The sequence below is a fragment of the Ovis canadensis genome, chromosome 16, assembly GCF_042477335.2.
Source record: "Ovis canadensis isolate MfBH-ARS-UI-01 breed Bighorn chromosome 16, ARS-UI_OviCan_v2, whole genome shotgun sequence".
In the NCBI taxonomy this organism is placed as follows: domain Eukaryota; kingdom Metazoa; phylum Chordata; class Mammalia; order Artiodactyla; family Bovidae; genus Ovis; species Ovis canadensis.
This window is the reverse complement of record NC_091260.1, coordinates 52,980,618-52,995,922: the sequence shown is the minus strand read 5'-3', so window position 1 is coordinate 52,995,922 and position 15,305 is coordinate 52,980,618. Positions and strand designations below refer to the sequence as shown.

The 15,305-nt window shown below is 41.1% G+C and overlaps 1 protein-coding gene across 4 annotated transcripts in view; it reads right to left on the bottom strand.

The window, feature by feature from the left end:
• The window catches only part of C1QTNF3 (C1q and TNF related 3), a 32,623-nt gene that overhangs the window by 10,385 nt on the left and 6,933 nt on the right, over positions 1–15,305 (bottom strand). For 3 of the 4 annotated variants that reach the window (XM_069555943.1, XM_069555946.1, XM_069555945.1), the window contains exons 2-4: positions 13,979–14,090; positions 11,474–11,628; positions 5,869–5,998 (exon numbers count right to left, since the gene is read on the bottom strand). In XM_069555943.1, the coding sequence (XP_069412044.1) occupies positions 5,869–5,998; positions 11,474–11,628; positions 13,979–14,090 (397 nt within the window). Of the gene's footprint in view, positions 1–875; positions 2,246–5,868; positions 5,999–11,473; positions 11,629–13,978; positions 14,091–15,305 lie in introns of those variants that run through there. The other variant, XM_069555944.1, reaches the window with a different exon arrangement.

Genomic DNA, 15,305 nt, shown 5'->3' with positions numbered 1-15,305 from the left:
ATTTTAGAAAGTAGAAAAGAACAAAAATCATCAATAGATAAGGACTACTCAACAAGAAGAAATGTCATGTGGGAGATGAAAAATAAAACCAAAGATTCCATCATGGGTTTAAAAGTATATTAATGAATGAAATCCCTCTATGAAAGAACATTGTAAGACAGAACGTGGAAACCCATGGTAGAAATGATCAGACAAGAGGAAGAACTGAAAATCAGGATGACGAGACTAATGTAAAACACAGAACAGGTCAAAACAGTACCGCAGAAACAAGGCAGAAGAGAGAAGGAACTGGGAGAAGCAAAAGGAGAATTAATCCTAGGAAGAAGCAATTAAGCATGTGTAAGATGTGTGTGCAGAGAAGGCGATGACAACCCCACTCCAGCACTCTTGCCTGGAAAATCCCATGGACGGAGGAGCCTGGTGGGCTGCAGTCCATGGGGTTGCTAAGAGCTGGACATGGCTGAGCAACTTCACTTTCACTTTTCACTTTCATGCTTTGGAGAAGGAAATGGCAACCCACTCCAGTGTTCTTTCCTGGAGAATCCCAGGGATGGGGGAGCCTGGTGGGCTGCCATCTATGGGGTCGCACAGAGCTGGACATGACTGAAGCGACTTAGCGGCAGCAGCAGCAGCAGCAGGCTGTGTGTGTGTTGGCCGCTCAGTCGTGTCTGACTCTTTGCAACCCCATGGACTGTAGCCCATTAGGCTCCTCTATCCATGGAATTCTCCAGGCAAGAATACTGGAGTGGGTTGTCGGGACCTCCTCCAAGGGCTCTTCCCAACCCAGAGATGGAACCTGCATCTCTTGTGTCTGCTGCATTGGCAGGTGGGTTCTTCACCACTCGTGCCACCAAGGGAAGAAAGCAAACATGAAATGGAACTTATTCTGTCTTTATTCTACAAAAAAATTAGAGAAAATAATACATGTAGAAGACAAACTAAAGAAAGTTAAAAACAACACAAAGTGTAATCAGAGTTCTTAAAAAAGTTAACAAGTGTTGTACTAAGATGGACGGGGTACTGTTTGTGAGCATATAAGAATATTTTATATCTGACATTGTTCAGAACTGCTAGTCTATGATGATAAAAATCTAGTTGACTTTTAATTGGGTTTATTATAACTGAAATATGCTATAGACAATACACCCCATTATTGTCTGATTTCCTAACAGAAGACAAACTACTCCCAATGCCACCTCACCTTAGTACCACAATGAGAAGAAAAAACTGTATTTATATTTTAAGATATAATTCAAAGAAACTTTCCTGGACAAAAAGAAGGGTTCCATACACATAATGAAAGGACACAGCAGGAAAATTTGATCCAGAATGATTAACATTTCTTCTAGAAAAATCACTAAACTTTGAAGATAAAGAATTCTTCGGGAAGTCAAGCAAAAAGATTAAGTCATTTATAAAAGGAAAAAGCTCAGATTTATGTCTGAGTTCTCCAAGCCAAATGCCAGAAAACAGGACCATAAAAAATATATAAACTAAGGTTTTTATTTGCAGCCAAAGTTATAAAGCATGTAAGTTATAGAGCATGTAAAGTCTTAGAGAATACTGATGTCATAAGCTTTTTTGAGAAAATAATTAAAGGACAAGAATATTTGAGTGGGTAGCCTATTCCTTCTCCAGGGGATCTTCCCAACTCAGGAATCAAGCTGGGGTCTTCTGCATTGCAGGCAGATTCTTTACCAACTGAGCTATTAGGGAATCTCTAATTAATAGGACAAAGTTTAGCTAATAAAGAGATGTTTGGGAAACTCTGGCAAAATGACCAATGGTGAACAATGAATATATATAACTATAGGATAAGTTCAAATTGTAGAAGAGGATAATATTGATAAACGAAAATGCAATTATTTTATACCTTGACAATGTACAAATGATTCAACCAGCAAAAGTTAAAAATTAAGAAAGCGAGAAAGAATAAGTTCATTGACTGGCTTATTTGTAATAATATATTTAACATTACATATTATATATATAAACACACATAATACTATCCAAAAGAAAACTGAAGAAGCTACAATGTATTAAACAAAATAGTTTTTGTTTTTTAGTCCCAAAGTTGTGTCCAACTCTTTGGAGACCTCATGGAGGGTAGCCTGCCAGGCTCTTCTATGGAATTTCCCGGGCAAGAATACTGGGTAGCTATCCCCTTCTTCAAGGAATCTTCCTGACCCAGGGATCAAACCTATGTCTCCTGCTTGGCAGGCATTGGCAGGTGGATTCTTTAACGCTGAGCCACCAGGGAGCAAACAAAGTAGGCCTCAGAAATATTATTAAGGGCAAATAGAAACATTATATGATGATAAAGGGTCAATTCACCAATAGTCTAAATTGCTTTTTAACTCATGAATGGATAAACTAATATCATCACTCAGTGAAATACATAACAAGAAAAAGGAACACACTGCTGATTCATACATAGACTTGGATAAATATTAATTTTGTTAAGTGACTTATATTCTACTATTTAATACCAAAAGACTGTATGACAATTCCATTTATATGATATTTTAGAGCTCTAGGAATGGAAAATCAATCAGTCATTGTCAGGGGTTGTAGTTCACAGAGATTGACTACAAAGAGATAGCACAAGGGAATTGGGGAGACGAAAGCTTGTTGTGTTTGAAACTATAGTGATGGAGACATACCTCTATGTACTTGTCAAAACCCATAGAACTGTACATCACAAAGAATACATTTTGCTGCATGCTGAATTTTAAAGGCTCAAGTACAATATCAGAGAATTTCAAAATAAGATTATGACAAATGAATCTAACCGTGTTATAAAATCAATGAAGTAACAGAACTAAAGGGCATGAGGAAAAAAGATGATCGGTTTTAAGGGCTTCCCGGGTGGCTCAGCTCCGCCTGCCAGTGCAGGAGATGCGGGTTGCATCCCTAAGTCAGGAAGATCCCCTGGAGAAGGAAATGGCAACCCACTCCAGTATTCTTGCCTGGGAAATCCCGTGGACAGAGGAGCCTGGTGGGCTACCGTCCATGGGGTTGCAAAAGAGTTGGAGACAACTTAGCCACTAAACAACAACAGCAAGGGTTTTAAAGGTGGCATTCTGAATAGATACCATAAAAAGAAAAAAAAATGTACACAAACATTACACCTCAGCTGGTAAATTTATTTTTCATGGGACGTGGGTGTGCAATTTTTTAACTACTTTATTTTTATACCGCTGCTGCTAAGTTGCTTCAGTCACGTCCGACTCTGTGCGATCCCATAGACAGCGGTTCAACAAATAAGTAAATATATTACAGATTAAGAGAGTTGGGGTTCTCCTTGTCAAAGAAAAATTTACAAAGAAATAAAGAGGATGCTAGGATGAACCCAGTGGATTTGAGTTAGAGGTATCAGGATTAACTCATGGGTTGTTTTTTTTTTGTTTGTTTTTTAACACACAAGATAGATAGATAGAAAAATATAGTTATGTATGCACTCATGATTAGTAATATGTATATTTCTCAGCCCTGCCCATGGATAGGACCCAGAAGAGGTGAAATCTTCAGAGCAATGGGTATGTTTAGCATGGGTCTTTGTTTCTAAATACTGCTCCTCAACAAAAGGAACCAGGGCACCTTGGAAAAGTGAGTATTGCCAGAGCTGGGACAGAAGAAAATGGAATATGAGCTTGAAGCAGCTTGTGGCACAAGAAGTAAGAAAGTTGTTGGGGACTGAATAATAGATTCCACATGTGCTCATGTCTGGGCTTCCCAGGTGGAGAGAGTGATAAAGAATCTTCCTGCCCATGTAGAAGGTAGACATAAGAGACCTGGGTTTGATCCCTGGGTTGGGAAGATCCCCTGGAGGAGGGTATGGCAACCTACTCCTTATTCTTGCCTGGGAAATCCCACGGACAGAGGAGTTTGGTGGGCTGCAGTTCATGGGGTGGTAAAGAGTTGGAAAAACTGAAGGGACTTAGCATGCATGCATGCATACTCACGTCCTAAAATCACAGGATCTGTGACTGTTGCCTTATATGGCAAAAGAGATTTTGCAGGTATGATTAAATTTAAGGTTTTATGATGGGGAGCTTATCCTGGATTGTCCAGGTAGACCCAAGGTAATCACACCATCTCTATGAAAGAGCCAAGGAGGTCAGAATCTGAGAAAACAAAGTGATGTAACAATGGAAGCAGAGCCTGAGATGATGTGGGGCTGGTGACAGCCTCTGGGAGTTGGAAGAGGCAAGGCGCTAGAGCTTCCAGAGGAACCGGCTCTGGCCACCCCTTGACTTTAGCCCAGGTGAACTGATTCTGAACTACCTATCTCTAGAACTGTAAGAGGATAATTTTGTGTTGTTTTAAACATCAGTTCAGTTCAGTTCAGTCGCTCAGTCGTGTCCGACTCTTTGCGACCCCATGAATCGCAGCACGCCAGGCCTCCCTGTCCATCACCAACTCCCGGAGTTCACTCAGACTCGCGTCCATCGAGTCAGTGATGCCATTCAGCCATCTCATCCTCTGTTGGCCCCTTCTCCTGCCCCCAATACCTCCCAGCATCAGAGTCTTTTCCATTGAGTCAATTCTTTGCATGAGGTGGCCAAAGTACTGGAGTTTCAGCTTTAGCATCATTCCTTCCAAAGAAATCCCAGGGCTGATCTCCTTCAGAATGGACTGGTTGGATCTCCTTGCAGTCCAAGGGACTCTCAAGAGTCTTCTCCAACACCGCAGTTCAAAAGCATCAATTCTTCAGCGCTCAGCCTTCTTCACAGTCCAACTCTCACAGTTTGTGGTAATTTGTTTCAGCATCAATAGGAATTGAGTACAGAAGTACTCAAATAAAAGTTTTAATGTTTTTAAAAAATGATGTGACCTTCCTTGGGGGGGTCAAGGCGAAGGGATAAACACAGCTATGACATGTTTAAATTGCAATGAACTCAGTTATACCATATTTAAATTGTGAGAATATAATCTAAAGGGTTTTTCAAGTCGGAGATAACTGTGCCCTCTCATTGAACTCTCAGTTCAAATGAGAGTTAAGAATGTACCTTCTCCAATATACACACTGTATTGTATTTACATATACATATACATATGTGTATGTATGAAAGTGAAAGTGTCAGTTTCTTAGTAATGTCCGACTGTTTGCGAGCCCATGAACTATAGCCTGCCAGGCTACTCTATCCATGCAGTTCACCAGGCAAGAATACTAGAGAGTTCCCGTGCTCTCCTCCAGGGGATCTTCCTGACCCAGGGATCAAACCCGCATCTCCTATGTCTCCTGCGCTGGCAGGCAGGTTCTTTACCACTAGCGTCACCTGGGAAACCAGGAACTGAAGATTAACTGTACCTACAGCAATCAAGATGATGTTGGTCAGATGACTAAAGATGACTGTCAAAGCTGACTGTGCTGTTTCTGCAGGTAACCTCCTCTCTGTGTATATAAAAGCTCTTGCCCCACTGGTTGCCTGGGCTGGGGGCGGGGATGAGCAGTTGCTGGCATCTGAAATAAAGCTTATTTTCCTTTCCACCCCTGACCTGTTTATTGGTGGCAAGCAGCCAGACTCCCCCACCCCCCATCCTTTCAGTAACAGGTTGACATTTCCTTCTCCAGAGGATCTTCCTGACCTAGGGATCAAACCTGAGTCTCGTGCATGGCAGGCAGACTCTTCATTGTCTAAGCCCCATGTATGTGTATATATGTGTATATTTATGTGTGTGTATATACATATGTGTGTATGTGTGTGTATAAATGTGTGTATGTGTTATATATATATATATGTATGTTTTAACCAGAATTACAGAGAACTCATTCCCTTCCTCCCTCTCTTCCTCCCTTCCCTCCTTCCTTCCCCTTTTTGGTTGCTAGATTAATTAATACACTCATTCATTTTTACCTCTCACCTGATACTGGGGCCCCAAATCTCCCGGTCATGACATCAAAGAAGTTCCCGATGTTGGTTTCAACACTGCTGAAAATGATCCCACTGTTCTGATTGGTGAAGTGAGTTGCCAGGGAAGCCATGAACGCAATCTAAGGAAAGAGTTAGAGGTTAATTAAAAGGCAATTTATCTTAGAGAAACAACATTTCAGGACAAGTATTATTTCAGCAATATTTGTAACAGCAAGAGTGGGAATAATATGAACATTAATCTATGGAGAAAAATTGAATCATGGTGATTTTTAACATTTTAATGCTATGCAGCCACTGGAATGACAGTATATATCAATAGTTGTGAGCATGGGTTTCAGTGAACATTAGACTTTAAAAGGCTTTTTGAGATATTAAAATTCTATTAGCAAATAATACTGGAAAATTTTGACGAAATATTCTATGTACAGTTATTAAATGCCCATTGGCATATACTAAAGGATCTGAAAAGTCCTTCAGACAAACAACTTTTTAATTTTATTTACCCTGTGTTTTTTCCATAAAAGACATCTGTGACATTATGATTTATGATAAATATATATTTAATATTTGTCCCTCAGTTTTGACAGAGACCTCCTAAAATCCTCAGAATTTCCTAAGTATTAAGGGCAATCAATGTGTATTTTGTTATGTCAATGAGGTAACTTTGGAAAAGCCCCTCAGGAGGGTCTGGTTGCCTATAGAGCCAACTGAAAGTTTTGAACTCTCAGTGCCTCCTGATGAAAGTGAAAGAGGAGAGTGACAAAGTTGGCTTAAAACTCAACATTCAGAAAACTAAGATTAGAGCATCTGATCCCATCACTTCATGGCAAATAGATGGGGAAACAGTGGAAACAGTGAGAGACTTTATTTTCTCAGGCTCCAAAATCACTGCAGATGCTGACTGCAGCCATGAAATTAAAGGACACTTGCTCCTTGGAAGAAAAATTATGACAAACCTAGATAGCACATTAAAAAGCAGAGACATTACTTTGCCAACAAAGGTCTGTCTAGTCAAAGCTATGGTTTTTCCAGTAGTCAGGTATGGATGTGAAAGTTGGACTATAAAGAAAGCTGAGAGCTGAAGAATTGATGCTTTTGAATTGTGGTGTTGGAGAAGATGCTTGAGAGTCACTTGGACCGCAAGGAGATCCAACCAGTCCATCATAAAGGAAATCAGTCCTGAATATTCGTTGGAAGGACTAATGCTGAAGCTGAAACTCCAGTACTTTGGCCACCTGATGCAAAGAACTGACTCATGGAAAAGACCCTGATGCCAGGAAAGATTGAAGGTGGGAGAAGGGGATGACAGAAGATGAGATGGTTGGATGGCATCACCACCTCAATGGACATGAGTTTCAGTAAGCTCTGGGAGTTGGTGATAGACAGGGAAACCTGGCGTGCTGCAGTCCTTGGGGTCACAAAGAATCGGACACGACTGAGCGACTGAACTGAATGGAACTGAGCTGTGCCTCCCATCCCCCATACCTCTCTGCTCCCAGCCCTTCCCTGACAGATCTCTGTGGAGAAGATAGGGCCTGGACAGAGAATCCAGTTACTAGAGATTTAATCATTTATGCCTGAAAAATGAAGCCTCCATAAAAACCCAAAAGACAAGTTTTGGAGAGTTTCCAGGTTGGTGAACACATAGAGATTTGGGGAGAGTGCCTCTCAGCCCCCTTTCTCCATACCTTGCCTTATGCATCTCTTCTATCTGGCTGCTCTTCAGTTACATCCTTTTATAATAAATGGGTGAGAAAGTAAGTAAAATGTTTCTCTGAGTTCTTCTGTGAGCCTCTTTAGTACATTAATCAAACCCAATGAGGGGCTCATTTGGAACCTTTGATCTATAGCCAGACAGAAGCACAGGTGACAACCTGAACTTGGATTGGTGCCAAAAGTAGAGGAAGGGTGGAGCAGTCCCAAAGGGCTGAGGCCTTAAGGGTCAGAATTGAGCTGAACTGTAAGACATCGGCTTCCTAGGTGGCGCTACTGGTAAAGCATTCACCTGCCAATGCAGGAGACGTGGGTCCAATTCCTAAGTCAGGAAGATCCCCTGGAGAAGGGAATGGCAACCCACTCCAGTATTCTTGCCTGGAGAATCCCATGGACAGAAGAGCCTGGTGGACTACAGTACATGGGGTCACAAAGAGTCACAATTGAGTGACTTAGCACACACACGCACATAGGACATCTAGGTGGTGTTGGAGAATTGCTCACTGATGTGGGAATAACCCACACATGGAAATTGTACCACCCCTGGAGAGTCACATTTGAAAGTCAATGCCAATCCCCTGTCCAAAGGAGTCATTGAGACTGAGTGTGAATTAAATCAATAATTTCTTAAAAAAAAACAAATCGTTATGTCTTGGCTGTGCTGGTTCCTCGTTGCTGCATGTTCTTTTCTCTAGCTCCAAGGATTGGGGTGTACTCTCTAGTGTGACGCATGGGCTTCATGTTGCACTGTCTTCTCTTGTTGCAGAGTATGGGCTCTTGAGTGCACAGGCTTCAGTAGTTGATAAAGGGGGCTTGGTAGTTGCAGCGTGGGCTCTACAGTGCTGGCTCAGTAGTTGTGGAACACAGGCTTAGTTACTCCATCACATGTAGGATCTTCCCAGGCCAGGGATCGAACCTTCATCTCCTGCATTGGCAGGCAGATTTTTTTAATCACTGAGCCACCAGAGAAACCCCTAGATCAGTAAGTTCTTTAATTTGGTGGGGGGCGGTTAACTTCTTGAATGAATGGAAGTTTTAAGGGAGAAGAGTGAGAGAAGAAAGAGCAAATAACGTGAAGTTCTGGAAGACTTGGGGTAGAGTGGGAAGGCAGACCTGGGAGAATCAACACAGAAAGGATTTGGACAGTCAGAAGAACCACATGAGGGCACGGAATGCAGAAAGATGAAGGGGTGACATGAGACGAAAGATTTAGGAATGGGGATGAAGGGGCCAGAAGTTACCCTCCTTTACAATCTGTCTAAGACCAATCTTCTATCCTCTTTAAGGCTTCCTTCAAAATGTGTGACTGTAGTTCTCCCAAATGATCATATTATGGTTTTAGGGTTAAGAAGCGACAGAGCAAAGGTAACAGTTGCCAAGGTGTTCTCCCTTAAACTGGCTACTACAGGGCCCCTTAACTAGAATATAACCATTCACAGATTTGGGTTAATTCTAGCCTTGAGAATGTTTATCATCCATCTTATTAGGTACCTATAACCCAGACAGGGAAGCCTGGTGTGCAGCAGTCCATGGGGTCACAAAGAGTCAGATACAACTGAGCAACTGAATAACAACAATAACCTGGGCGGCTGTATCTGTCTCCTTTTCTTTCTAAATTTATACTGGCACACAGACCCCAGGTTATTGCAGTTATTAAACAGCGTTCATTACAAAGTTACGAAAACACAGACACTGGTTGAATAACACACAGGACATCTTAGTTTACCCTTTAAAAAAACCTGAGACCCAGAAAAATGATGGACTTTATCCAAGGGTAATCAACTACCACATGTGCTCAAATAAAGGGCAGTTTTTCCCCCATTGATCTTTCAGATAGAGTTATTGTACTTTCTAGTTCTTTAAAAGTTTCTCGTGTTATAGTATTGTCCATGAAAACATTACTAATCTATGAAAGAAACTGGAAACTTTTATTAGAGCCAACCTGAGGATTCTAACCCAGGAGACAGTCTTTCAGAAAGCCCTGAGGACTGTCGTGAAGAGGTAAGGGGGTCAGGGGAGAGACCAGCGTGTGTGTGGTTTTGGTGAAGAAGTGCATGCCGTCACGCGCGCATCTCGGTGGAAGGTGACTGCTATTCTCGAGGACCAGACGTCTTAGTCACTGGTTTCAGTGCTTTTCTAAGTGTGGGAAGATGCAGGAAACTGGATCCCTAAGATTCTCTCCTGAAAAGGTTTCACTGTCTGAGGGCCAATTCTGCCAGTTTTCCCAGAGCACAAAGGGCTTCATCCTGATCTTCACCTTGAATTCCTTTCAGGGTATATTGTAGGTCGGCGACTGCAATGGCTAACAACTTGGTTCTTACAGAACTGGCTGGTGGGCAACACTCTTTATTTTACAGTCCTTTCCCTTTTGCCCTTAATTTCAACCAAGGTTTGGGAGGCATTTTGTGACCAACTGTCCCATTGCCGTAGGGATGCTCATTCCAAGACCAAGCCAAGACTTCCTTGATAAGACACTCCATGTACTGTTACTGGATGAGGCCCACTTAACAGTAGCCAACAGCCTCTGGACCACCTGCCTTACTAGTCTACAACGGTCCAGGAAATGGTTCCTCCTTGTTGCTTCTTCCTGTATCTATTACAATCATTGATCATACAGAACTATTTGGTCAATTGTTTCAAGTTCCCTAGTCATCACTATTTTTATGAGAGACTCAGTCACACACTGGTAATGCAAGAAACAATAATCTTATATAATAGGCAGAATACAAGTAACATAGCTAGTGACTTTAATAAGGTTGTAAATAAGTAGTGTTATCTTCTAAGGAGTTACATGTCTTCTGTCAAAAGAAGAGAAGTTGAGCTTTATGGTCGAGTAGGTATTTCTGCCACTGGAGGGGTCTGGCTAATGCATAATGCAGACGTGCAACGCACACTAGAGGGGAGAGAGGAGGCCCAAATGGGCAGAGAAAATATTATGTATAAATTTTCCTTGACTTGCTTTAAAATATAAATTTTACTTCATCAGTATATTCTCTCAATTAACTAATTTTAATCACAAGTTACTATTTCAGAAAGACATTTCAGCCAGAAACAAGCAATATAAAATGCTAGTTTTCAGTGTTGATAGGTGTTTCTTGGAAGAATCCATTTTTAAAATATTAACCAAATAAATACATAAGCAACTCAGACTTAGTAATTTTCTTAGTGTGACCTAATCTCACATTTGCAAGTTTTAGGTGTTACTGACAACAAGAATTTCAGAAGATCACTTAAAAGAGAAATAACAGATAAATGGGTAGTTGGGCTTGAGATTAAAATGTCCAATGATAGCCTCATAAATGAATTTTTTAAACTGTAAGCTGAAGTGAATATGGTCTGTTCTGGAAATCTGTAGGTGAAGGGCTCAGAATGTCTTTAGTGATAAAGAATATACTGATGAGAAAATTTAAATAAAAATTACTGGCACAAAAACTGGTTTGATAGAAAGCAATATTTGTACATTAATATCTATCTGTGTGACCTAAACATGCAAATGTAACAAAATTTATAAATAAATGGGATAGTCAAATGTCTAATAATATTTCATGCATCTAAAAGTTTATATATTCAAGTTGCCAAAAATCTTTTTATTGCACATATGTTTTCATTTGGAAAACGGAAATTAGCTGACGTTCAGGGTTACTCTGTATTTGGTCTAAAGAGGGTGCTGAACTTCACCCTTCATACATCTCTCTTCTCCCTAAGAATGATCTCAAAACACTCTGACGGCATTGGTCTTAGGCCAATATCCCGTGGTGAAAAGATTGAGATGAACAAATTGAGACAGGGTTTGTTTACTCAACAGTGAGGATGAAAAAACACTCAAGCCTTCTGACTCCTGGACCCTAAGGGTCACTTGGAGACATGCCAAGATGGTTTACCTGCAGTTCTGGTGGAATCCCCGGGTAGCCCTTCTCTCCTTTGGGGCCATGCTGCCCACGCTCCCCTCGTGGTCCCAGATCACCTTTGTCTCCTTTCTCACCTTTGGCCCCTTCGTGGCCAGTGGCTCCGTTGTTGCCATTGTTCCCGTGGTTTCCTTAAACAACCAGACATCATCGCATGAGAAAGCCTAGTCACTCATACTCACTGTCTATTTCTATAGAAACATAGTTCCTTTCTTCAAAAATATAGATTCAATGGCATAAGGGGACCATTTGAAACAAGCCTAAACACAGCCATGAGGTCATCATGGAATAGGATCTCTCTTAAATGGAACAATGAAGACAGACTTAGATACTCTTAAGTCTCCAGATTCTAAAGCCTATTTTTCCTATAAAGCAAGACTTGGAAGAATAGTTGCATAGAAGACTGATTATCAAAGGATCCTTTATAATAGCAAAGATTAGAAACCACCTAAAGGTCCATCAATACTGAAAGGGTAAAATTTTTAAATGGTAGGGAATTCCCTGGTGATCTAGTGGTTAAAACTCTGTGTTTTCACTGCAGGGGGCATGAGTTCTATCCCTGGTCAGGGAACTATAATCCTGCAAGCTGCATGGCACAGCCAAAATAATAATAATAATAAAGGATTTGTAAACAGAATTGTTTTAAAATGGTATATATGTATCCCAGTAAATAATGTTATATAGTCACAAAAAAAATGATGAAGAAAAATATTTAATAGTATATGTTTTAGATAAAAGAGGCTACAAATCAACAGGGTTCGCATGATACTACATGTAGGTTATGTATATTACATATACGTATATATATGTATATGTATATGTATATATATATATATACATGCTTTATCCAAAGGGGAAAAAGACTATAACAAATTACATAAAAATATTTCACAGTGGTTCATTTTGCCTGGGAAATCCCACGGACAGAGGAGCCTGGCGGGCTATAGTCCATGGGGTCGCAAAGAGTCGGACACGACTTAGCGACTAAACAATAGCAATGTTTTTTCTAAGTGAATGGGACACAAGTGATTTTTGTATCATCCTATATAACTTTCTGCCTTTTTAAAAATTTCTACAATAATATACACCACTTTTATAACTGAAGGAAAAGTAAAATCATCGATAAAAATTATAACAATAATCTTGAAAGCAAGATTTGGATAATGATTTCAACTCTTTACTCAGTGGGAATTTCTATATCTCTTCCTTTATTTTTACACTTGTTGAATTCCAGGCCCTTCTGCCATTTATTTTGCGTGCCACCTTTGGTCAGGTTTCATAACAAGCTTGCGATTCTTCCATACTGATGAACTTTGACTGTATTTGCAGGTTAATGTGCTGATGACAAAACTGTTTCTGATAGGAAATGTGTAGTCAAAGCCAGTCCATCCTCTGGCCTCAGAAGAGTGTAGAACTAAGAATATTTTAGGAGGGTCTGAATGTTCCCTACCCCTAATCACTGCACCTGCTGCCTGCTGCCCGTGATGGTCAGTGACATAGGTTCCAAGCTACTAATCATAAAGTCTAACAGAGCAGTTGCTGGTTCTATATTTGGTTTTGTTTGAGAAGCCTCTCAAAGGTATTAAGAAAAATTAAGTCTCATTGTTTTTAACTACTAACATCAATGGGAGTAAGAGAAGAGTAAGAGGACTTTTGCCGAACCTTGAGAAAAAGTTGTACTCCCAGGAACTGACCTGGAGACAACAGAGTCAGATAGGCCCTCAGATTTGGAGGTCGTGGACAGAGGGGACCTGGCTGCCTACTCCTTGCCTGACCCAGGAGGCTAGCAAGTTCCGCAAATGATCCATCCCTGGGGCTCCACTCAGTAGAGTAGAGATGGCTGAGCGGTGGCTCTAGAGGGACCCAGTGGAGCTCGACAGCACACCCCGTGCCACCATATGGTGCTGGAGCCCAGAAATGTTCCCATGAGTCCAAGAGAAGTACAAGGGTCAACTGAGAGACAGCTGAGCATGGAGCACCTAGAGGCTAGAGGAAGACAAACTCAGCTAGACCTAGAATCAAACAGAAGGATGCGCCATTCAGTGAAAAGGACTGTGAAGATGACTATAACCCAGACCAGCAGTCTCTCCTCCCCCCTCTCAATCCCCAGAAGGCTAGATCTAGAGTGCCCTATGGAGCACACAGTGGCAGAAACACAGAAACCAAAGTATGAACCTGTTAAGCTCCAGTGATTCCACACTCCACGCTGGTGAAGGGCCTCCTGGCATGTAGGCTGAGGTCCCAGTATGCCTAATGCCTGTTGGATTCTGCGAGTGGTATGGATAATAAATACTCTATCTTATATACATCTTCCTCATGAACTCAGTAAGCTCAGTTGCCTACCCCACTCTCTTTCGGATTTTCCATGCGCGAGCTCTGGGTCATACACAAGCGATGCCAGATCACTGAGGTTCACCCCTGGCTCCTAATTTGGTATGGTCTGCAAGTAGGCTGGAAATAACGCATCTCTCTCATCCTTACCTGGGATGCCAGGGGGTCCAGGAGGTCCAGGGGGGCCTTGGTAGCCTCGGAAGCTGTAGTCTCCATGGCAACACTTGCTGCAGTCTGGGGGCAGTCCTCCGGTTTGTGGAGACTTAAAAAAAAAAAAAGACACAAAGAGAAACTTCAAAGAAAGGTACATGTGAGTGATTAGAACTTTTGAATTTCTTCTGGCTTTGGTCCCTAGGTAAGTTTAATTCCAAACAATCCACAACAACATCAGAAAAGAAGGTGTGGGGTGGGTATGTCAATGGCAAAGGAGTCAGGGAATAGCTCAGGTGAGGCGATGATCAGAAGGCAAAGGAAAGAATAGAGTGGGTAGAATAGGCTCCTTGGAAAGTGGGAGTGGAGGATCGGGGCAGTGTTTCTAGAAAGTATGTTCCAGAAGCTATGAGAAAAGAGAAATCTCCTTCAGAAGTAGACTTGGAAACATTCCTTTTCTTTTCCAACTGTCTATAGTCTCAGACATAGCTAGACTGAGTAGATGACCCACAAATGATAAAACTACCAGCATCAAATACAGTAATTAAGACTATGTATATTCATAAACTACTGCATTAAAAGTTCTTAGAAATTCTAAATTGCAACTCTAGTTTTTCCAACAGTCGCAGCACACAAAAATTGCCTTAGAAAATTAAGATTCATGACTCCAAAAAGTTATTATTAATTATTTACAACTTGAAACAATTTCACCTTTTTAAACTTCTGCCCTTAACATGCAGGTCTGTTTTATATTCCACTTGAAAATTTAAGCGATTATTGCATTATTTGAATCAGGATAGAATGTCCATTGAGTCAGTGATGTCATTCAACCATCTCATCCTCTGTCATCCCCTTCACTTCCTACCTTCAATCCTTCCCAGCATCAGGGTCTTTTCCATGAGTCAGTTATTTGCATCAGATGGCCAAAGTATTGGAGCTTCAGCATCAGTCCTTCCAATGAATATTCAGGGTTGACTTCCTTTAGGATTGACTGGTTGGATCTCCTTGCAGTCCAAGGGACTCTCAAGAGTCTTCTCCAACACCATAGTTCAAAAGAATCAATTCTTTGGTGCTCAGCTTTCTTTATGGTCCACCTCTCATATCCATACATGACTGCTGGAAAAACCACAGCTTTGACTAGATGAACCTTTGTTGGCAAAGTAATGTCTCTGCTCTTTAATATGCTGTCTAGGTTTGTCATAGCTTTTCTTCCAAGGAGCAAGCATCTTTTAATTTCATGGCTGCAGTCATCATCTGCAGTGATTTTGGAACCCAAAACGATAAAGTCTGTCACTATTTCCATTGTTTCCCCATTTCTATTTGCCTT